Source organism: Electrona antarctica (assembly GCF_951216825.1).
Source record: "Electrona antarctica genome assembly, chromosome: 12".
Lineage (NCBI taxonomy): Eukaryota > Metazoa > Chordata > Actinopteri > Myctophiformes > Myctophidae > Electrona > Electrona antarctica.
In genome coordinates, this window is record NC_136793.1 from 37,930,844 (window position 1) to 37,955,843 (window position 25,000).

General features: G+C 45.6%; 1 protein-coding gene across 9 annotated transcripts in view; it reads right to left on the reverse strand.

Moving 5' to 3' along the window:
- The window catches only part of arvcfb (ARVCF delta catenin family member b), a 288,700-nt gene that overhangs the window by 149,970 nt on the left and 113,730 nt on the right, over positions 1-25,000 (reverse strand). Inside the window, exon 1 of one of the 9 annotated variants that reach the window (XM_079516205.1) lies at positions 14,726-14,904. The exons of the other annotated variants lie outside the window; for them this stretch is intronic. Within the exon in view, the coding sequence (XP_079372331.1) occupies positions 14,726-14,746 (21 nt within the window). The 5' untranslated portion in view covers positions 14,747-14,904. Of the gene's footprint in view, positions 1-14,725; positions 14,905-25,000 lie in introns of those variants that run through there. 9 annotated transcript variants of the gene reach the window in all.

Genomic DNA, 25,000 nt, shown 5'->3' on the forward strand with positions numbered 1-25,000 from the left:
GTGTATGCAAGTGACTGACGGTAAGGTGTATGTGGAAACGTGTGTGCATTCAAGAATCAAGAAGGTGTTACTTGTCACTCTCTCATATAGGTACAGCAGTGAAATACGAGCAGTGAAATGTGTGCAGCATGTCCGCAAGACAACAATAAATATAGGCCTAATACTGGGTTTTAAAGAAATAAAGTTAGAAATAAGTAGAAATAATGTTCAAAAACACAGGCAAGATCCACACAATTCTGAAAAAAAACCTTAGCCAATGTGGATAAACAAAGGGTAAATAATCAGAATTCAGGTGTTTGTTTACAGTCCATTGTTTCTGTCATGGGACTAGTTTAATTCACTCTGGTGGTAAAGGGATGAGTGAAAAGTACTCCATTGGCTGAACGCGTGAGAACCATAGATCTCCCATGGATTTCGACCAGTTATTTCCGTCATAAGAAAATCCTGGATCCTGTTGGTTTCTCTATCCGTTCTGTTCATACGAAACCACAGAACGCTGTTCTACATTAAGTGGCTTATATCAATCTCAGTAGAAGACCAACGTTAGTCATAATGTCATTGAAATTACAATTTCAAAATCCGTAATCGTATTAATCTTCACTCATGCATTTACGTGTGTGAGTACATGAGCCCTATCTATGTGTCTATGCATGTGCATTTACATGCGCGATGGGGCAGGATGGCATTTCACAGTCATGGAGAAAGACAGTGGGCCATGGAGAACCCACTGTGGGAGATGCAACCAGTGGAGCATCAATAGACAGCTCAAAGGAATCCAGTGGAACGTTTGACCGGGAAGCATATGACTCTCATTGTTCACCGGCAGCTCCTCTGGGAAACCTCAGCAGCCTGCTTGTTGAGAAGATGAGATGAATGAGAAAGTCTTATGCGATGGCACGTGACAGGCCGGACACAGTGTCTGGATGCATCCACGACCACTGAACTGTAGGAGCCATTGTCGGGACATAGTAGCTAATGTTACACCAAAGAATGGCAGAAACGGTGGGAGTTTATTTGTTATTGTTGTTGGTTCCTGATTTGGCTGAACTCTTGCCACTTGGTGATCATACTTTGTGTGCGTAGGCGAGGCTGAGGTTGGGCTTGTGGCTGCTAGTTGGGTGTTGCAGGAGCCACTGTGGTCCCAACAACCTATGCAGTGGTTTGAACAGCTTTCTGTTGTTCTATTTCACACTATCCACTATCCGATTGTTTGCTTGCTCACCTTCTCTCTTTCTCTTGTCTCTCTTGTTTTCACACTTTCCCTATCCTTGGATTCCAGCCATCAACCGTAAAAGCCATCATTGTCTGCACTCTGCCAATGGGGGGGAATTTGAAAACAGCATTCCAATGAACCACTGGACCTCATCAGTGCAACTCAACCAATGGACTATTTTCTATACTTTTCTTTTCTTCTTTTTTGGGCAGTCCGCCTCCACCTCCTTGTCATTCGTTTGTTGAGACAGAAATATATAGGGTATATGGAGAAAAAATAACAGACTCTAACAACATTCGGTCCTTGGTCAGCCCTACTGTATATGTGCAGTGCGCGTGTCCCGCACGCACGCGCGTGCACGCACACGCACACGCACACACACACACACACACACACACACACACACACAGTACGTATACCATATAGAATCCACAACTACGGAGAGTCCACAATCATCTACTAAACCAGTAAGAGGCCTAAGGGCGAGAAGCGACCTCGCCCTAAAGGGTCAGATCAACATTATGTGACCAGATTTGACTGAGAGCCTGCCATCGCGCAAATTCCAGCTTTTCACCAGAGGAGAAAAACTTTTTTTTTTTTTTCCAAAATGAGTTAATATCACAGGCAGACTCTTCACATACTAACTAGAGCATGTCTGAAATAAGTGTCAGAGCTGAAATCGACATGTAAATATGAAATAAATGCTGTATGTAGCTAGGTGTAATGTTAGAGACCACAGAAGTGAACCTTTCAAGCCTGTTTTCTCAACTCACTGTTTTCTGCAAGACATTACTCTATAAGCTATATCTCCAAAACTGGTGGGTCAAACTGAACAACCAATATGTAAATTTGAAGCTATGATTCTCTGCTTTCATATGACATGAAAAAACGAAAATTCAAAAAAAGTTAAATTTGGACACATATGGAATTAATTATGTACTGGCCATAAAATAAGCATGTCTTGAGTGTACAGGGTTTAATGAGGTCAGTTCAGATCTGCGTGGCGCGTCAGGGTCCATGGCAGCCTGGACAGCCTTGCAGAGGGTGTCAAAGGATTGGCTAGGGTTCATGGCCATATATAGCGTGTCTTGGAGACGTGATGTCGCAATGTCACACTGACATATACGTGACCATATATAATAATAATAATAATAAACTTTATTTGTGACCAACCAACCAACCAACACACTGACGGGAAATGCACGATTCCATAGTAAATGCGACCGCATACTCCCTACAAGTGAGTAATCAAAACATTGTCATTGTTTATTTAAACTGTAAAAAGTGTCCTGTAAGTCCATATGGGCTGGGCTTCTTCGGAAGCATGACACTTAAATAAAGAATCAATCAATCAATCGTAATAAAAAAAAAAGAATTACGATCAATTTTATCAGTAGAAAGGTTGAGAGGGAGGCATCAAAGATAGAGGAGGCATAGGAGAGAAGGTTCTGGCAGGACTCAATCCTCCAGGCCTGAGGCCAGAGATTAAGCACTTCTCTATCTATGTGTACAAGAGTGTCATTTACACGGCTTCTAGCATAGCTATTGAACCAGGCAATGACTGAAACCATGGGCTTCTCGGTAAGCCACATGTCGAGGTAATGCAAAGGGCTATCCTGCACTCACAGAGCTACCGCTAAAGAGCTGTCAGAGGGAATCATTAATCCCAGAAGGCAGTGGGAGACAGATGGCACGATGATAGGAGGATCGATGCCGGCTCAACCACCCCTTCCCCTTTTTCTCCCTCCCTGAAGTCCACCCCACAGCTTCCAGGGGCCAGTCAGCCCCCAGAGGCAGTGGAAGTGGGCTAATCCATCTATAAAAGAAAGTTCCAGACTAAACACACGCACAAGGGTGGTCAGAGATGTTGACGTGTTGAGTGATGTTTAAGACTCCCATACTTTCTGGAGTATGGGGGCCCCCTTTGCTGGTCTAGGATCGAATCCCAAACAGCGCCTTGGGATTCCTCCTTTGCACTTCTCTCTTATGCTGTCTCCCACATTGCTTTCGTACTAGTATGTCTCTCAAGAATACAAAAGGAAGTTGACTATAGACTGAAACAGAGGAACCTTTTTGTTGTTAATCTGACATAACACAAGCCACTCTCCCACTCACACACATGTACAATGTTATGTTTTAACCAATGGTTAATGTATATGATGGACCGGGGAGGGGGTTGTAACAGAAAGAGGCGGTGCGAAAGGCATGTTTATGTCCCATATTTCTGGTATGAAGGCAGCCTTATGATTATTCCTCATCCCCATAGCTACAATGTTATGTTCTGACCAGAACAATGTGCATGGACCCACAGGAGGTCTCAGAGGAGGGAGAAGTATAGGAAAGCATTTCGTATCCGTGTTTCTGCTTGAAGGAAACCCTATGAGGACTTTGACCTCTCCACCCTCCGGGCCCCTTTAAGAGGTCCCCAGCTGCAGCAGCGACAGCAGAGGGGGGGAGAGGGAGGGAGGGGGCAGAGACTATAATGTATGGAGCCTATACATAACTGTCAAAGAAGCCCTAGTTCTTTTGAAAAGGGGCCCAGAACCAAACACGCTGATCTTGGGGTCTAAGTGAAAGTCAGTGAGTGTGCAGTAGACATACAGGAAGAGACTTTTGTTCAGGTTTATTCATCCAGGAAGTAGACCGGCCATGGATGCCTTTTTATAGAAACCCCCTGCTTCACATTCATATGGTTACACAAACTGACCAGTACAGTCTTCTTCTACAGACGACCACTTGGGAGCTACAACTGAGCAACTGAGGTTTAAGTGCCTTGCTCAAGGTGTGAGGTTTATGTTTTACTTTCACTTTGCCCCACCCAGATTTCCCTATAGCAGACCTGGGGAATTGAACTAGGATGCTTGCAGTCACAGAGCCCACTGTGTGGTAACTAAGTTACCACCGCCGAATGGGGGAAAAACTAGGAATGGATGAAAGGTAGGGACTGAACTTCTCTTCTTGAGCTCCTCCTCATCGATCACAGCATCAATGGCTGTCCTAATGCTCCTTCCAGGACAAATAGCACATATCACATCAATCTATCAATGAGCCGCTAATCCTATAGTCTACCTTGAGCACTGTTTGTCCCTTCGCGGTCCTTCCGATGCACTTCACCGATCCAACGACCCCCCCCCCCTATCTCTCCCCACCCGCCTCCCTGAGCGGAAATTAAATCTCTTCTATCAATATTGTTGCTGAGACGGGCTAGACAGCGGTGGCCTTACAGCATAATTCATGGCAAGCGGTATTTTCAGGATGCCAATTAGAGTCCAACTCCGGCCACATCGTCTACATATACATCACTGCACACCTCGCTAACTGGTGCCGTACCGACGTGAGGAAGATGGGACTACTTCTCTGTGTGCAGGCTTTAATGACACAAAGCAAACACGTGAAGCTGACTGCCAAGCACCGACAGCCCCTGGGGTCATTAATCACTGGCTTTAGGGTCGACGGGGGGCCTCGTCCATCCAATGTTGCCATAGCGCTGCCCAAAAACAAACTGTCACATCTGTACCTTTACCAACCACTATCCCCTTGGTGCCAAGCCAATTACAGTGCAGTCAACTGCAAAGACACACACGCACACACCACACACACACACACACACACACACACACACACACACACACACACACACACACACACACACACACACACACACACACACACACACACACACACACACACACACACACACACACACACACACACACACACACACACACACGTTATCTCTTTTAAACAGTCAAGCACACAAAAACCACTATGTCACCACAAGAAAATAAATTCCAATGTACATGCATATGTAACACATTTTACTTTTTATCAGCTATCAAACATACTGTAAAGTGGAGATGTAGAGTTGGGTTTTGAATGTAAGCGATCTGACACAGTGGCCTATAGAACGTTGCAGTCCCGCCCCCTTTCATGATGACGACAGGCCCAGGAGATAATTCCCCATGCATTTTCCCCAAAGACATTTAGTATTTATTTAAAGATCTGTAAGCCTCGAACAAAGCCAACTCGGATCGTGACAAATAATGACAACAAATTATTACAATTATTAAGAAGAAAAACAACAAAAAAAGTGTAACCTGCTCTTTTTTTTCTTCTTTCCTGACACTAATTACCAGACATCAAGAAGGAACTAGTGCAGTAGCTGTTGTCACAGAATGCTTAGAGACACACACACACACACACACACACACACACACACACACACACACACACACACACACACACACACACACACACACACACACACACACACACACACACACACACACACACACACACACACACACACACACACACACACACACACACACACACACACACACACACACAGGCTTGTTGAGAATTCTAACTTTGGGGCAGGCCCGTCTAGTGTTTGACATTTGAATGGACAGGTATAAGTCAAAAGGGAGACATCGAAGAGGAAGGATGCATGGGGAATTATCAACATATGGAATGTCAGAACAGGTTCTGAAATATATCCACATATATAGAGATCTAAGGGTTTGAGGTCAGATGTAGAGTTGCTGGCCAATAGTGTTGACATCAGGGATATCTATATATGGGCTTAACTGTGACAGCAGGTCTCATTTACTATGACATCAGGGTCTCCACATCTCCATCCCTGATGATGTCACATGATGTCACGAGACCTGGGCAACATATATGGTGCCCGACACACTAACTGACGGGAAATGCTTGATTCCATAGTTAACTGCGACCTTCGGTCACAAATAATAGATAGCAGTGGCCCCTCGACCTTGATTCTATTATACATTATTATATTATTACATTTGGCCACTAGAACCTCACATTAGTGTCCCATGATACAGAATATACCTCCTTTATTGCATCAAACCATTTCAGTCTGCAAAGTAGAATTGCTATGGAGTAGTTACAATACTAGCACAGCACTAATGTAGCAGTACAGTACTATTGTGTACTATTTGCTGACAGTACTTTACACAAGTAAATAGCTTTAATGCTAACTACCTCATAAATGATTTCACTGTGTTAGGGCAGGGCTGTTTATAATGAGAACACTCTAGTTAATAATAAACCAAACCGATGGCTTCATGTAACTGCACAGCAATTTGGCTACGAGATTACCGTGTAAATATTGTCACTGCAATAATTACTCCTCGGATCGGATGCAGCCGTGAGAGAAGGGAAACCGTGACAGGTTCCTTCCCTTCGTCTCTGGTCAGCCTCTGGTGAAGTGTGACGGACACTTTACTGTTTTCTCTGCATGGGCCAGTATAGTCCTCTTATCTGTCCAATCAGAAAACACGTTGCTGTCTTCCTGAAGGACAGACAGATTGGGGGGTGTTTACTGCACGCAAGGCATGGAGACTGTGAATCCCATTCCCACAGAAACAAGAGCCTGTTCCCCAGCCTGGAGACAATCACTAAGTAAATAAGCAGGGAGCACAAATGATGTAGCTCTGTAGGCTGCAACTATCCATTATTTTCTTCCATCCTACAGTATAACTTTTTTGATTGATTGAATAATCCCCAAAAAGTATATCAAATCAATGAGAATTTTGGAGGGACAGACAGTAGGATGACTGGAAATGGGGCGAGAGATGGGGGGAAGACAGGCCGTCGGGATCGGGAGTCGAACCCGCGGCACACTGCCAGACTGGATTGCCAGCCAAGGTGCCTGGACCACTGAGCTATGGCCCAGGCCAACGAGAAACTTTTTTAACAACTTTTCTACGTGATTAACCACTTAAGCCCCATTTTACATACTCAAAACAGCTGATCTACAAGCTGATCACATCACAACATAATTATTGTGAGCCTGTAGATCTGCTATTTTTGGTATCTTGATAATCGATTATATTTTTGTAGTATGTGTGTGGGACTGTGTTTGTGTGTGTGCACGCATGCGTGCGTGTGTGCGTGCATGAGTGCATGAGTGCATGAGTGCATGCGTGCATTCATGTGTGTTGCGTTGCTCCAGTTCAGGGAAAGGCAAGGGGTTCATGGTATAGCTGACTCAGTTACATATTGAAGCATTTACTTAGCAGCGGGGTAGAAGGAAAACCTCCCTCAACCATCTGAGATCTCATCGACAATTCATTGGATTCTACACTACACACATCACCCACAAGAAGAAGAAACCGCATAATAATGTAATGTATGCAGGGATCGGCAAGAAATGCATGTGTGCGCATGATCACGTATGCACACACACCGCAAAAATATGACAGCTAGCTTGGATAATATGCTGCCATCTCATTAATGCGCGGCGTATTCTCCCTTAACACTGTTTCCAAACACAGAGGAAGATATGAAAGCATCCATCTCCAGGCCCTGATTCATTGCCACTCAGTGTGGGATTTCTCTTTGTTTAATTCCATGGGCAAGATGATGAATGCTTGGCAGGGGCCTCAGGAGGACCAACTGTTTGTGTGTGAGAAAGAGAGAGAGAGAGAGAGAGAGAGAGAGAGAGAGAGAGAGAGAGATGCTGTCATGGTCCTCCTCACCCGCAGTCGGTCAGCCAGTGAGTGAGAATGTCCAGGCCTGCTTTAGGTTGCGTTGTCAGGCTGCCAAATGGGTTAGGAGGGACAGAGGGGATAAATACCGAACGGAGAGTGTCTGATGTGGGAACTGGAGGGGGGGGGGGGGGGGGGGGGGCAGAGAGGGATGGTCAGGTCTTTCTGGTGCCCACAGCACTCTGCTGTGTCACTGAACATATGGGCCAGACACCTAAAGACAGAGAGGGGGCAGAGAGGGATGGTCAGGTCTTTCTGGTGCCCACAGCACTCTGCTGTGTCACTGAACATATGGGGGGCAGAGAGGGATGGTAGGGTCTTTCTGGTGCCCACAGCACTCTGCTGGGGGGGCAGAGAGGGATGGTCAGGTCTTTCTGGTGCCCACAGCACTCTGCTGTGTCACTGAACATATGGGCCAGACACCTAAAGATTGATTCACAATGTGTGCCAGTGTCACATGCCGGAAATATAAAATGGAACACAAAACCATTGTACAATGGAGTATAAAATAAGTGTTAGGTCCCTATAGGAGGAGTATACTTTAGCCTGGAACATAACAGGAAGCATTTGTGTATGTTTCTTTGTTTAAAAGTCCTTGTTTCACAAGATGGGTGGGGTTTAACGACGTGCAGTGCATGTAATGAACTGACTTTCAAAGTCACCAAACATCACTAAACTTCTAATTCAAAGATTTAAAGTAAAGGTTTACAATTGCATGAAAATAATAATGCCTCAGGGATGCAGTGTTTGTAAATAATCATTCTTATCACCTGCTTTAATCTCCTTGGCGCACAAGAGTGGTGGGGTTTGAACATGGAGGCTGGCTCACTGTGTTGATGAGCGTAATGCTGGGATACAGGGGTCTGGGTTGCAGGTCAGCTGTTCCTATATAATTTCAGCTTGGGTTACTGAAAACTGGCACCCAATCAAAGGCAGAGAGGTGGGGACAGTATGTGTGTGTGTGTGTGTGTGTGTGTGTGTGTGTGTGTGTGTGTGTGTGTGTGTGTGTGTGTGTGTGTGTGTGTGTGTGTGTGTGTGTGTGTGTGTGTGTGTCTGTGTGTGTGTGTGTGCGTGTGTGTGTGTGTGTGTGTGTGTATGTGTGGTGGGGCGGGGGAGTAGTTGCATGTCAAACTGTCATGGGTCATGCGATAAGAGCAGCCGTGAGAAAGGAATGGGAAACACGGAGAGCATGGCGGCATGATATATAGAGCCATTTTGGGCTGGACCATTATACAGAAATACACACACGCACACACATGTATGGAGTCATCAATCAGCAGGCACTAACGAGTGTACAGTATCTTACACGATACTGCACCTCTCCTCCTGTCCTTCTTCCCTTCCTTTCTTCCTTCCTTCCTTCGCTCTTTCTGCTTATAGAGATCCATCTAGTCACACAGACTATTGACTGTTTCAATGTTTCCGGTCACTGGTCTTTGTGATCCCCCACCCCACGGACTGCTCTGGGTGAGCACGCAGCACACCATACACACACAACACACACACAACACACACACCACACACACACCACACACACACCATACACACACCACACACACACACTGCTCTGCGTGAGCACGCAGCACACCATACACACACCACACACACACCATACACACACCACACACACACCATACACACACCACACACACACCATACACACACCACACACACACCATACACACACCATACACACACACCACACACACACCATACACACACACCATACACACACCATACACACACCACACACACACGCAGCACACCATACACACACCATACACACACCACACACACACCATACACACACCATACACACACCACACACACACCATACACACACGCAGCACACCATACACACACCATACACACACCACACACACACCATACACACACGCAGCACACCATACACACACCATACACACACCACACACACACCATACACACACCACACACACACACACCATACACACACCACACACACACCACACACACACCATACACACACCACACACACACCATACACACACCATACACACCACACACACACCATACACACACCACACACACACCATACACACACCATACACACCACACACCACACACACACCATACACACACCATACACACACCACACACACACCATACACACACCATACACACACCACACACACACCATACACACACCACACACACACCACACACACACACCATACACACATCATACACACACCACACACACACCATACACACACCAGGTGTGTGTATCACCATACACACACCACACACACACCACACACACACCATACACACACCATACACACACCATACACACACACCACACACACACCATACACACACCATACACACACCACACACACACCATACACACACCATACACACACCATACACACACACCACACACACTGCTCTGCGTGAGCACACAGCACACCATACACACACCACACACACACCACACACACACGTTTGAAAACAATACCTCCTCTCATGCTCTACATAATATGTACAAACATCAAGTGAAGTGAGGGGCGCTCTTATCATTGTACATCATATGACGTCAAATAGACACTATGCCAATTTAATGTTTGTTTAACACGAAGTTTGTGGACGGTTGTATGTAGGAGGGGCTAGCGCCCATCAAAACAATATAAACTTTCAGGAGAATGCAATATTGGGAGGAAAGCACTTCCGTAGGCACTCCTGGAAAGGGAAACATTGTGGAAAGAGGCACAGGGGAGAATGGCATACTGGGGGGGGGGGGGGGGGAATAACAGAAAAACATGAAGATAAGAAATAAATGCATCAGAATTAAGAAATTGTACAGAAAGACTCACTCAGTGATACTACAGACGAAAGGCTCCTTTAGATTTCAAGCAATCTGGATCGAAAGATCCCCACCTTTAGACTGAAGCACTGATTAATTACTTTGTTATTCAGATTCACATCTCACTGCCGAGCCAGACAGAGCGAGGAACAGGCACATATATACAGACAGTGTGTGACAGACCTTGGCAAGATTGTAACTCGATGTATAATGCTTTCCCTTCTCCCCGGTGGCAAAATCCTCCTGTTCCTTTATTTGTTTGTGACACTACACTTTGTTGGCAACTTGAATGCAGAAAACAATTTGGGTCCCGCCCTGTTGAACTATAATGAAATTCTAAAATTAAAGGCAGGTCTATATTTATCGTGGAAACATGGTCTCTGGGCCCAGACCTCCCCAGTAATTGAGGGCTATGCAGCTAATCTTCACAAGAGCTAAAACTCATTTACTATAAGCTCTATAGCTCTGCCGCAGCATTAAGACAAGGTCGAAGAAGATCAGCATCTCTCTCTCTCTCTCTCTCTCTCTCTCTCTCTCTCTAACCTTTCTCTTCCCTCAATATCTACAGGGCTTATGAGTCCATTTATGTGAGCAGATGTTCATCTATGGGATGGTGTGGGGGCATGTATTTTACTTGCTTAATTTAAGAGTGGAGTTGACAGTCCATGGTACCTTTTGTATTCATTATTGACATGCAAAGTAGGAAAGATGAATGGGAAACAACATAAGATATGTACAGGAGAAAGTCTGGTGGAATTCAGCCGGGACCACGGCCACGTCACATTCAAAAGCAAACCCGATACGCTCATATATACCTAGCGGGCACCAGTGTGGTGCCCGCCATCGAGTGGTTAGATATTTGGTTGTCCAGAACCTATATGTCCATAATGTATAGGCATATATAGATATCCAGAACCTAGACATGAGGGATCTCCATACAGTATATGGGCATGAAAGGGACATGGACTGACAATACAGAGATCTTCATATATGGGCACAAAAAGGAAGCTTTGACAAAGCTCTCGACACTAAGACTCAAACATATCGGTCAGATCAGCGGTGCGAGGTAGGTGTGAGGGCTGCGTAGTGGCCCGAGCCACTTAGTGAAATTCAAAATTCTGTGACGTATTAACTGGACAGTTTTGTTAAGCGTTCACTCAATTATTCAGGTTGCCTAATGTGGTATAGTGTTATAATGAGAAACGTTTCACACACAGTCCAACTAATGTTTTGATCTAGTCTTGTTTTTTCCTCAGTCATGCAGCAAAACAGTCAATCATGAGTGATGCGGAAGGAATACGTTTTTGCACACCAGTCACAACACTACAAGCTGCAAATAGTAGTGCCCAAATAACAATGAAACCCCAAAATAATGTAACACATGGAGAAGAAGAATGAAACTTTTTCATTTCAACCTGTTGTGTCCCAACAACAAAGTGTGTACCTGTAAAAACACACTGGCCTCTTGCTGTATTTTGGTGTTTTCACAGTTTATTTTGGTAAAACGTCCCCATCTACCAACATACTATGCCAGAATCTCTGTCACAAAACTGTGACAGAGATGCCCACGGTCGCCTGCCCCAGCCTGTGTGATTTCTGGTATAGAGGGGTGGGTGCCGGTCGAAAACAGGCGGTGGGTCCTATTGGTTCGCCTCTGTTATTGGTTAGCGAAATACAAGTTGACTCCCACTTCCTATGCCAGATTTTCCATTGGGTTTCCCCAGGCTTTCGTGTCTGTCTGTATGTGCAAAGAAGTTTGTAAGAAGTTCTAACTTCTTCATCTTCACATAAAGATTGACACAAATTGATTGCTTGATTGGTTGACTGAATACTTTATAAACAGTTTTGCAAAAAGTACAGCAGTATACAATGATGCTAAAAAGTCAATACAGTGTCCCTCCTAGATTCCTTTTCGGGCTTGACAGCTGGAACCCATACGTCTTACACAGCCCTGGCTAGGCAACCCAGCCTGGTGGAGATTATGTGCTCCGTGGAGTGCTCTTTTCTATAGCTGTGTAGCCGAGGCCTAGCAATTTAAGCCTTCCGCGAAATGAACAGCTTCCCTCTCCCACCACGCCGGACGCCGCCCCCCCGCCACGCAGCCCACACCACCCAAGCAGGTGCTCCCAGGCTGAGGAATTTCCAACCAAGTTGAAAAGGTCACGCTACCGTACCAGCCTGCCAGGCCAACGCACCCTGGGCTGAACTATCCCAAGCCTCCATTCCACGGGTAGCCTATGGGCGGCATTCCGCAGCACACAGACTCCATTTTGGGATGATGATGTGATGATGACCTCAAGGAAGGTTCTCATCATCCCTTTGCGGGAGATGACGAGAGTCATTTCAATTCTAAGTTGTAGCTTGCATTTGAATTGAGACACAAAACCAACACGCCTACGCACAAATAAGAGACAATGGTGAAAGGAATGTAAGCAGCCTACTGTTGGGGAGGACCAAAAGACGACTGGCATTTATCCACTGGGTTAACGGTTAACACATTATCAGAGTTGCATGAATGGTTGAGAATGATAGAATGCTGGCATATGTCAGAGGAGCCCCCCCCAAACAAGGGAAGGGAGGGAGCTCAGAGAGGTGCTAGGAAGAGTTGACCTTAAATACTTTGTGCACAGTGTTGTGTGCACATGCCGAATATATAGTAGTCTATAGTCATATTGTGAACTTGATGTAGATGTAGATGTGATATTTTCGGCATTTGCTGCCACCAAAGTATAGCCTATAGCCCTAGCCTACATGAAACAGGATTTTTGTCTTGTCTCTCCTCTGAGTCCTCTCTCCTGTGAGATATGGCTTTAGGTCTACCCGTTGCCTAGCCCTGACCATGGATCACACAACGGTTGTGTCATAATTGACAGCCGTCATGTTTCAGGGCTACCCTACCCGTTGCCATCCATGCGTCTCAGCGCTGCCAACTCAGTGCCAAGCGCAGCAGGGGAGAGGCCGTCTGTGGTGAGTTTCCAACACAGGAGGAGCGCTTCCAGCCATTATTATGAGCACGCGCACAGACAAGCACACACAGAACAGGCTACTTACAACAGCCATTACACAATACACACCTGTACAAATACAGCCTATGCTATTACACATGCACGCACACAGATAGCCTATTCAAAGACAAAGATATCTCTCTCACACTCATTCACACATACATGCACGCACGCACACACGAGCGCACGTACGCACGCATCCACGCACGCACACACACACAGTCTCACACACGCACGCACAAACGCGCACACACGCACACACGCACACGCACACACAACACACACACACACACACACACACACACACACACGTACACACACAATGGGCACAACGCGCGCCCGTACACAATTTCAGAAAGCACATTCCTGTGGTGTCTCATGGGAAGAAAACAAAAGCATTTAACGCCTCATCTCTCCAACTACGGGCACACTGCCTATAAATCCTGTCCCCCCTCTGCGCTCTGCCTTGCACACAAACCCATCATTTAGGAACTTTCAACACTTTGCACCGTGACGGGAACAGATACTGCCAGGCGTGCCAGTTAAAAGTCAGACCTCTCGGTGCATATCCATCCACCACCCGCTATCAAAATGCCAGTGACAGAGACTGTTGATGTGTCAGAGGGAGCAGTCGTAATTCATATCATTGGCTGGCTCCCTGCGAGGCGAGCCCCCGACTATATTATATCATGCCATGTTTGCTATTTACAGCGAGAAAGAAACGGAGCCAGAAACGGTCGAGACTGAAAACTGATGATGCGTAATAATAGCTGTAGGCTACTAGGCTACACGCAAAACACTCACACGTGTGCGCCCCGCGCCCGTATAGCCTAAGAAGACGAGCCACTTAAATGCACACACATACACACACAGTATTTACTTCACACATCCACCCTGAAGGGCATCGATTAGTGCGCTCCCTGTGCAGACAGCAGGACACATTTGAGTAAAACCGTTATAAACTGATGCATAGATGGAAAACATCACCTCATGAGGCAACGAATGATCAATCACTTAATTGGACACACATGTCATGTGTGAGATCAATAATGAAATGACAGACGTTGAAATTTGATAGGAGGGAGAGAGGGGGCAGGCACCATGCAAACAGGCAGCCTCAGCTGGACGGCGACGCACCACTAACCTGTTTCACTTCGGCGGGCATCGTCCAAAATCCTTTCGTTTAAAAAAAATAATACGAACGACACTATATTTCCCCCTCCTTCACAAAACAAAAGTTCTTCTTTTCCTCCTGTCCGTCTCGCTTTTTCTTGTTTACGGCGAGTTCCCCACTGTGTGCGCGCACAGCTAGCTCAGAGGAAGGCTGCCATCCTCTCTCTCTCTATCTCTCTCTCTCTCTGTGTCTCTCTGTCTCTCTCTCGGTGAGCGAAGAGGAGTGATAAGACCTATCTTCTTTTCCGTTTTCTCGGCAGCAGAGACTGAGAGAGATGCTATACACCACGTATTGGTACTGGCAGTAGGCTAGCTAGTATGGAAGGCTGGCTGGTGAGGAGACGAGTCGTGGACCAACCGGGCCGAGATTTTAAAAATGAAAAAAATAAATAGGAAAACCCCTGTGACGAAATCGGGAATCCAGAAATGTGAAGAAGCGTAATTCAACCGTGTGCAGTCACTGTGCACAGTCACACGCGCGCGCGCAGACACACTCAAAAGTTACCCAGCGAGAACAAAACCCTCCAGGGCTGAGAGAAAGGGAGGAGAGAAGGAGGGAGGGGTGTATTTTTTGTGTGAATAGAATGAGGGGTTCCCAGACCCAGACAGCCAGCCAGTGGTAGCTCTCTCTCTCTCTCTCTCTCTCTCTCTGGTGGGGTGGGTGGGACCATTGGCAGGTCTCTCTCTCTCTCTCTCTCTCTCTCTCTCTCTCTCTGGTGGGGTGGGTGGGACCATTGGCAGGTCTCTCTCTCTCTCTCTCTCTCTCTCTCTCTCTCTCTGGTGGGGTGGGTGGGACCATTGGCAGGTCTCTCTCTCTCTCTCTCTCTCTCTCTCTCTCTGGTGGGGTGGGTGGGACCATTGGCAGGTCTCTCTCTCTCTCTCTCTCTCTCTCTCTCTCTCTCTCTCTCTCTCTCTGGTGGGGTGGGTGGGTGGGACCATTGGCAGGTCTCTCTCTCTCTCTCTCTCTGCTCCAGCTGCGTCTGTCTGTCAATCCCACCAACCAACCCCTCCCCTTAGCTACCCCCGCCCCTCCATCCTCTCCCCTGTTTAGGGACTGACAGGGCTGCCTCATTGGCATGGAAGATGCTGAGTGATAAAAAGGAGAATCTGAGGGAGAGAAAGTTGGAGAGAAAGAGAGAGGGGGGGGGGGGGGGGGGGGGGGGGGCAGGCTACTTTGAGGCAAAGGCATCCCATCTGCATGCTCAAGCGTACACACACACACACACACACACACACACACACACACACACACACACACACACACACACACACACACACACACACACACACACACACACACACACACACACACACACACACACACACACACACACACACACACACGGCCCCCACTCTAGCGCGCAACTCTTTTCTCATGCAACGCTTTGTCCCATTCCCCTCAGTGCACTTGATATAAGGGAGGGGGTGAGAAGTACGTGAAAGAATTCAGATTCACATATATTTACTGTGACTGAGCCCCGAGGAAGAATGTTAATCTAATAATGCAAATTGAGGCTCGGTTCAGGACGCTTTCCTTTTAGGGACAACATTAAGAGAGAGAGAGAGAGAGAGACGGCTGGTCAGATAGTTTTAGAAGAAGGAAAAAGATGACTGGACAAAAAAAGAAAGAAAGAAGGAATCCTCAGAACGAAAGGGATAAATGGCTGAGGTATTGCATTCCTTTTAGGTCAGAGTAGCTGCTTGCCATGCTGCCCCACTTGTTCTAAATGAAGGACCCTGGCACCACATCATTATGTTACATCCCTTTACTTTAAATAACACTGTTAACAGCATCACTGTTGTCAGGTTATAAACCTTGGAACTTATCTAGGTCTGGTCCAAAGCTCTAATGCCATTGCATTAGAACTATGTTACTCTCGACTTCCTGTGCTCGCAGCCGCGTAACTAGACGTCATTAGGCCCCCACGCAGGCTGGTCAGCCACCACCACATGTAGAAAACACACTTTTTGTCCAGAAAAGGTTTTTTTTTTAACCAGAAGAAAAATACTTTGTTACTCCACTGCGCCCTCTACCGATATTGCCAAGAGAATACCCCGACAAGATTTTTCCTTCCGGTGAAAAATAATCCCTTTCTGGCCAAAAAGTGCATTTTATACGTGTGGTGGAGGACTCAGAGTGCGTCCACCGTGGAAAGTAGGCTTTGTAATCACACAAGCCGTCTTTGTATTGGTGAGTAGTGAAAACGTTATTTTTATTTTCACTACAGTCGAGAGGCTGGTCTGCATTTCATGCGAGTGCAGGAAGTCGAGAGTAACATAGCTCGTTGCATTAGAGCAGGGGTCTGCAACAGGCGTTCTTTGTAGCATTACAAAGAATCGATGGAAATGTATAATGTTTACCCTGTAGAAAAAGAAAGATAGCCGACGAAAAACACAATGCAGATTGGCTGCCTGTATGTTTAATCTGCAGTGAGAAGCTATCAAACAACAACAAAAGTAACGTTGAAAGACATTTCCAGGGAAAGCATGCTAAATTCTGCTAGTTTCGTTGCAACCCGGGAGATAATAAAGCTTGGCGAGCCGCATTATAATGCGTACAGTTTCTTTGCGGCTCCAGATAGATTTTGAATTTATTTTTGGTCGAAAATGGCTCTTTCAACAACTTGGTTTGCGACCCCTGCATTAGAGCTATGGATCAGAGCTAGAACATATTCAACTTCAGTGGAAGTTTTCTCTCTTTGGGAACAGTATTTCACAATGCCGACTTCACAGTGAATTTGCCCATGTTAAATCCATGAAAATCTCACAGTATTGCTGTGAAAATACTTCATAAATAACTGAGTTCAAAATAATGTAAGGAAAAAATATTTACTGCAATTGTACTCTTGGTAGTATTGTTATGCAATATAGAAGAAAAGGTTGCGCACAGCACTTTACCAGGTAGGCACTGAGTAGTAGCTGGCCATATTGAATGAACACAGGTATGTGGAGTAAAAAACCCACAGCTGTTAATCAAAGACAATGTGAGTCAGTTCTCTGTCAGGACAGGGTCTGTGAAACAGATGGTGGAAAGGTTAATATTGGCCAGTAAGGCGCAGCTTGACAGCTAGCCACCTCCAATGAAGCTGGGTCTGTTAAAATCATGTTTTCTGCCTCCTTTCCAAGATGTTAGACGATGTTGAAGAAGTGAGGAGGGAAAAGACAGAAAGTAATTAGGGGACTGGTAACCATAAAAAAGAATTTGTTCAGATACATACAGGTATAAACATGTAGGCTATGTCTATTGTCTTAAGAGGCTAATAAAAATATGACACTGACTTTGCCAATCAGGAAATTGTTCCATAGTGTTGGAGCCACGAATGGCAAAACCCCACAATGTATGTATTTACTGTATGTGTACCTGCAAGGTAAATATGAGATTTTCTGCCAGAGGCTACCTTCTGTTTATGCTAGCAGCAGCAGAGCGTGCAAACAATCATTATCTAATACATTTTTACATTGTGTTTCCTCCATGGAGAATGGAATTGGATACAGAGACTCAGAGGATTAGGGTCTAGTGTTTTGTTTTGATTTTAGTGACTTATTTTCTGGTGGTTTAAAAAAAAGTTCATTTAATTGCAGCATAGTAGGAATAGGGTTTTTTCTGAGCATTATTGTACATGCAATGCATCCAACTATAAATGCACAGAGACGCTATTACTATCGAAAATACTGTTTATAAATGATGCATTATTGTGTACTGTATTGTTGTCTAATCTAATCTAATCTAATCTAATCTAATGAAAACTAAACAAGCTCAACTAAACATGCAGTGCACCCATTCAGGTCAGACGACATGACAGAGAACATTAAGTATCTTTTCTCACATTCTTGCCCTGGCCAGTCACTGCCCTCCTTTTGGCTGTTACCTCTCCCAGGCACTCAGGAACAGTGCATACCAAGTCAATCCAATCCTTTCCATTCTCCAACATCCTAATTTACTAATGCGGTGGCTGATACAGTGTGGTACAGCTGCTTTGGTGTACATCTACTCCTTCATTGAATCACTTTTTTTTTTACTTGAATTGGATTGAACTTGAACATTGAAAATATGGACAAGGGTTTATGGTTCAAGAAAGACAGGCAAAGGACAAGAGCTGAATGCACACACTACCTGCCAGTGGTGCTTATAGTCCAATGTCCATCAGTTAAACCAGTGCTTTTCAAAGTGGGGTTGGGAACCCATGACTGAGTTAAATAAAATAATCACACTCATGTGAAGTGAGAGGCGCTCTTATCATCATATATCATCATACTGTACATCATCACATTCCGGCCAATCACAATTGGCATCCTCACTTTTCTGTCCTCACTTTTTATCCTCAATTCTCTGTGTCGGACACACAGAATCAGATCAATCAATCAGATAAAATTGTCGCTATGGGTACACACATTGCTCAGCCAATCAAATCATCACTATGGGGTACACACAAAGTTTCAAACACACAAAGCTGGGCAAAGAAAATCACACTTGTGTGAAGTGAGGGGCATCTAATGTTTGTTTAAAGTGCTGTAAGCAGACGTTAAAAGTCCATAGAGTAGGCTGCCAAATGACGTCACGTCTAGTGCTCTAAACTGTGCTGCTACTCTTTTTGTTAAAAGTGCTGCAACAAACATCAAAAAGTCAATAGACTTGGGGCGCCCGCTGGCCTAGCGGTCCAGGCGCATGCCACATATAGGCTCCGGCCTGACAGCGTGTCGCGTGTTCGAGTCCCGTTCATGACGACCTTTGCTGCATGTCTCTCCCCTTCTCTCTCTCCCTCTTTCCTGTCTGTCTTCACTGTAACTATCAATACAGGCACAAAAGCCAAAAACAAATCTTTAAAGGTATATTCAGTGATTTCACTTCATTCAAATACCACTTATTTTTTCTTATTTTTTGGATAATCCCCCCTACTATAGATTGTGCTGACCATATAAGGAGTTCCTCCCTGTCCCCACTCCCCAGTGAGCCCCTGGGGTCAAAAAACCCTAGTTTCAGTTTTGGTGGCGGGTGGCAAAGCCTTCATCCAATCAGGATGAGAGGGGCCTTCCTCCAATCATGATTGAGCCTTGGTGCACATGCTGTTGGCCTGTTGCACTTCCCCCCACTGTAGAGCGTGCATGTGCACATTTTGTTACCGGGGCGGACTGGGTGGTTTTCCAAATCACCCAAATCACTGAATGCTCCTTTAAAAAAAAAGTAAAAAAAAAAGTCGATAGACTTGGCTGCCATATGACGTCACATCTAGTGCTCTGAAACAGTGGTTCCCAAACTTTTTCATATCAAGGACCCCCAAATTGACACTAGCTCGCAGACCCCCATTAGCTCTAGCAGAGATTCTCAACCATTTTAATTTCAAGGACCCCCAGTTTGACATGCATATTAGTCTATGGACCCCCATTTAATGGTATTTCTATCTCTGGGACCGCCAATTCATATTGTATTTAACTCTGAGAGTGTACAAATGGAACCAAATGGACCCTGGAACCAAATGGACGTGTTGGTTCCATTTGTACACTCTCAGAGTTACAGACACATAAGGGTCCATTTGGTTCCTAACTATCATTTAGCTGGGGAACCCCTGGAACTCCTTCAAGGACCCCTGGGGGTCCCCGGACCCCACTTTGGGAACCACTGCTCTAAAACAAACAGTATGGGTGCGTTTGGAAATGCTCATTGGGAGCACACTCGCCTATTAGTTTCAATAGTTTGTATTGGCAGTGTGTTCAGTGTGCCTACTGTATATCGAACACACCTTAAAAGTGCATAGACTTGGCTGCTACTCTATGTTTGTTAATAGTGTTCTAAACAAACGTTAAAAGTCCATAGAATTGGCTGCCATATGACGTCATTCCGAAAGCCAAACTTTGGAGGGGCTAGCGCCTCTCAAAATCACACTCAGTGTGAAGTGAGTGGTGCCTTGATGATGATTTATGGTGATGATGTATTGACCCACATGACATTACAGGGGGTGGAACAATAAAATGTCTATGTTGCACAGCTAATCTGTAATATCACACGAGCAGACCGTCAAACTAAATGCAATATCATTGCAACAAATGGTTAATCCTGAGCTAAAGTGTCTCAATGAATAAGGAATTGATCTTATGCACACCGCTGTCATCTTGCCAGCAAGGTGGTAACTAGGTGCAATTTCCCATTGACAGCCTATTCATCCAAATAGGATAGTCCTATCTGATTGTATTAAACAACTTCAAACGGACACAACATTGCAGCTGTACGAAAAGCTTGAATTATCCTCTTTCTATCTGCAAAGAGTTTGTTTCATAAAAATCCACTGTAGACATGTTATGAGCTACTTCCTGTCAAGAAATTCCTTGCAGGTGATTTTGTTTCCTAAGTGTTGGAGTTTGGAAGTGCTCGTTGGATATCACTCAACAGCCCATGCATACCACCTGTTTTGAATTTCATGCATAATGCAGGAGGCAGCAGGAGGTTGCTTTACTGATGCTTTACTTACTTACTTACGCCTATTACCCCTTCTGGGGCTTAGGCCACCGACAAGAGTTCTCCAAGCATCTCGATCCTGAGCCAACACTTCCAGCTGTCCCCAAGTGTGGCCCATATTCTTTGCATCTGCCTCCAGGTCTCTGCGGCAGGTGTTTCGTGGCCGACCTCTCTTTCTTTTCCCTTGGGGGTTCCACTTGAGGGCCTGCCTTGTGGTGTTTGAGGCTGGTATACGGAGAGTATGGCCTATCCATCTCCAACGCCTTTTGAGGATCTCTTCCTCAGCAGGGTTTTGGTTGGTGCGTTGCCACAGCTCTTTGTTGTTGATGGTGTTAGGCCAGCGGATCTGGAGGATTGGTCGCAGACAGGTGTTGATGAATGACTGGATCTTGTTTGTGGTGTTCACTGTTGTCCTCCATGTCTCTGCACCGTAAAGTAGGACTGACTTTATACATTGCTGTTAAAGATCCTGATCGTTGTTGTGGTGGTCAGGTATTTTGCACTCCAGATGTTTTTAAAAAAGGAGGTAAGCTACCCTTGCCTTGCCAATCCTGACTTTCACGTCGGCATCTGTTCCTCCCTGCTTGTTGACAATACTGCCAACTAAGGTAGGTGAATTCGTCAACCTCCTCCAGTGCTTCGCCTTCCAGCATGATGGGTGCAGTGCTGGAAGAGTTCACTCTCAGGACTTTGCTTTTCCCTCTGTGAATGTTAAGACCGAGGCGAGCGGAGTTAGTTGCGATGGTGCTGGTCTTTTCCTGCATCTGCTGATGGGTGTGAGATAGAAGGGCCAGGTCGTCCGCAAAATCCAGATCGTCTATAGCTGCGTCCACATTGTCCACTGAATGCCATTTTTCTTGCCTGCTGTGGATTGCTTCATTTCCCAATCCATAGCCAGCAGGAACAGGAAAGGCACCCCTAAACTGGCACCCCTGCCTCACTCCCGTTTTTACGCCAAAGGCGTCGGTGAGTTGGCCCTCATGGATCACCCTGCAGGTCATTCCCTGGTACGTGTTTTAATGATGTTGGTTAGCTTCTCTGGTACACCATAGTGTCTGAGAAGCTTCCAGAGGGTCTCCCTGTCCACGCTATCAAAAGCCTTCTCGTAATCGATAAAGTTCATGAATAACGGTGAGTTCCACTCAAGTGACTGCTCCAGGCTGATGCGCAATGTGGCAATCTGGTCTATGCCTCCCCTGTGTTGTTACCTTGGGGTGGTGGGGAGGCTTGTGTTCCTCCGTGACCCTGGGGGCTATACCGGCAGGGGTCATACCCCTGGCAGGTTCTACCAAGCCGGGCAGGTTTCAGGACGAAAGGTCCTCCAGGTTGGGGGTTGGGCGTGGGGCTAACAACCCCACCCCATAAAAAACACATGTTACAGATACGCTTTACTGATGAGCGCTTCCAAACTCTGTCACTTAAATAATCATCTGCAAACCTCCAATCCAGCTACTGTACCTCCACCTCCTATCAAGCCACCTCCAATCAGGTCACCTCCGGCCATATATAAAAGCCCTACTAACTACAGTATACTCCCTCTCTAACCTCTCTCTTATTACAGGTCCATGATGGGGGTTCGTCTTGCCCTGGATTTAACTTCTTAAATGAGTTAATAAAAGCCGTTAAACTTCTTTATTTGGTGGTGTGGTCGTTGATATTGCCACACATACTTCAAAAACATTTTGTTCTGTCATATGTTAATTGCTTATATTTTGTTTTCTTAGTGTTTCTATACACTTCTCTGTGACATGTTGTTTTGTGCTAGACATAAAGTATGTCTGTGTTGTTGCTGTCTAGGGATGCAGGGACTGAATGAAAGTGTCACATTTTGCACACATGGGGCTTGTCTGATTTGAACAGTATTATATGTAGCCTACTATTGCGCTTGAATAGACAAAAATATCACAACTGTTCAAAAACTCAACTCCCCTTAACCAACTAGGCCTACTTAAAACCATGAGGCACTTTGAAGAGCTCAGGAATGTTACGTCCAATGAACCACATATTTACTCCTTCAGCCCCTCCAAAACATGGTTCATTGCCACTCCTGGTCCTCATTTTCTCCCCATTTACATGCTTGTAAGTCACATAGTAAAAATGTCGCACCCGTACCTTCAACTCATGAGTGTAATTAAATCAAGGCTTTGAAGAACCACACATCTTCATTCCGGCTACAAAGCTGTGGGGCATACCGACTGGTTTCGATTTAGGTTTTCTATGAGGGGTGGGGGGTATACAGCCTTGTTTGGTTATCCTGCTGGACACTGGGAAGCACTGAGGTCACATTCCTGAAGTGGCACTGGGGTCCTGTAAAGGAGAGGCACTTTATTTTAAACACATGTGGGCTCGGCCCACACTCGCTATGCCAAGGGACTGACAGAAGTCCCCCATTCATGAATCTACCCTCCACCTACCCTGCATCAGTACTGCAGACAATGGCACAGTATATAGGCTACAGCAAGCAAATAATATAATTCCAATTATTATTATGTTATAATAAAAATCACACCTGTGTTAACTGTGAAGTGAAGGGCGCTCTTATTATCGTACATCATCATCGCTGACGTCTTACTGAGAGTTGAGAGTTGAAAGCCAACATATCAATGTTTGTGTTACGCAATGTTGTGTTTACACTATGACGCTGCAGCAAGCTCTCGTTTATGAACACAGTCTGTGTGCCTCAGCCTCTGCTCACGGCTTCACATTGCGGCGTTCAGAGTATGCAGCCAATACGGCTGCATGTTGCAGCGTTTAGAGTATGGGATTTATGCCGTTCAGACTATAGGTTTTATGGTTAAGTCTCCCATTGGCTTAGAGGCAGCCTAGAGGCAGCCAATGAGGAAAAATTGTCGACTACGGTCGCTAGTAGTAGAGGTAGGTGAGCATGTTGTCCAGACGCTTTTCAAGCATCTGGCAAAAATGTGACTTCTACAATAGCTACATCTGTGCCTGCATGCACGCACGCGCACGCACGCACGCACGCACGCACGCACGCACGCACGCACGCACGCGCACACGCACACGCACACGCACACGCACACGCACACACACACACACACACACACACACACACACACTTAAAGCTGTCCAGACTAAGACTCTTTGCCCTTCATCGACATTGAGATCCCGTGTTCCCCTATTCCACAGGGAGGACTTGCGTGGGTAGGGAAAATGGAAGCAGTTTTCAGAGACCCTCTCGGTGCTTTTAGTGACCATAATGGTTTAATGGATTGAGATCGAATGGCAGGGAGGTACACCAGGACAGGCATTAGGGCCACTGGCGTTGGGGCTGATTTGAAGGATGAAGGTCTGAGCCAACCCTGGAGGAATATAAATAACCCTGTAGTAACAAAGGGGATTCTCTCTCTCTTTGAATGCAAAGAGAAAGTATCCGTCTCCAACCTTGACTAAAGAAATTCCTGTCCTGTTAAATTCCACCGTATACACGCACGCACGCACACGCACACGCACACGCACACACACACACACACACACACACACACACACACACACACACACACACACACACACACACGTGTAGTGTGCACTGTGCAGTGTGATTTGCCGGGCAGTGACTCAACGTGACTCCTAAAGTTATAGTGAGGAGGATAAAAGATTGCCTACATTGAACTCTATTTAAAAATTTCAAAGCACATACAGTAATAATACAAATGTAAAACAACCGTTTAGCTGATTTTCAAACACAATGATTAATACAAATTAATGAAATTATGTTTAAAAGCAGACTGTTGCGCACAACAAGTGCGGAAAACAAGAACTAAGAATGGACTTAAA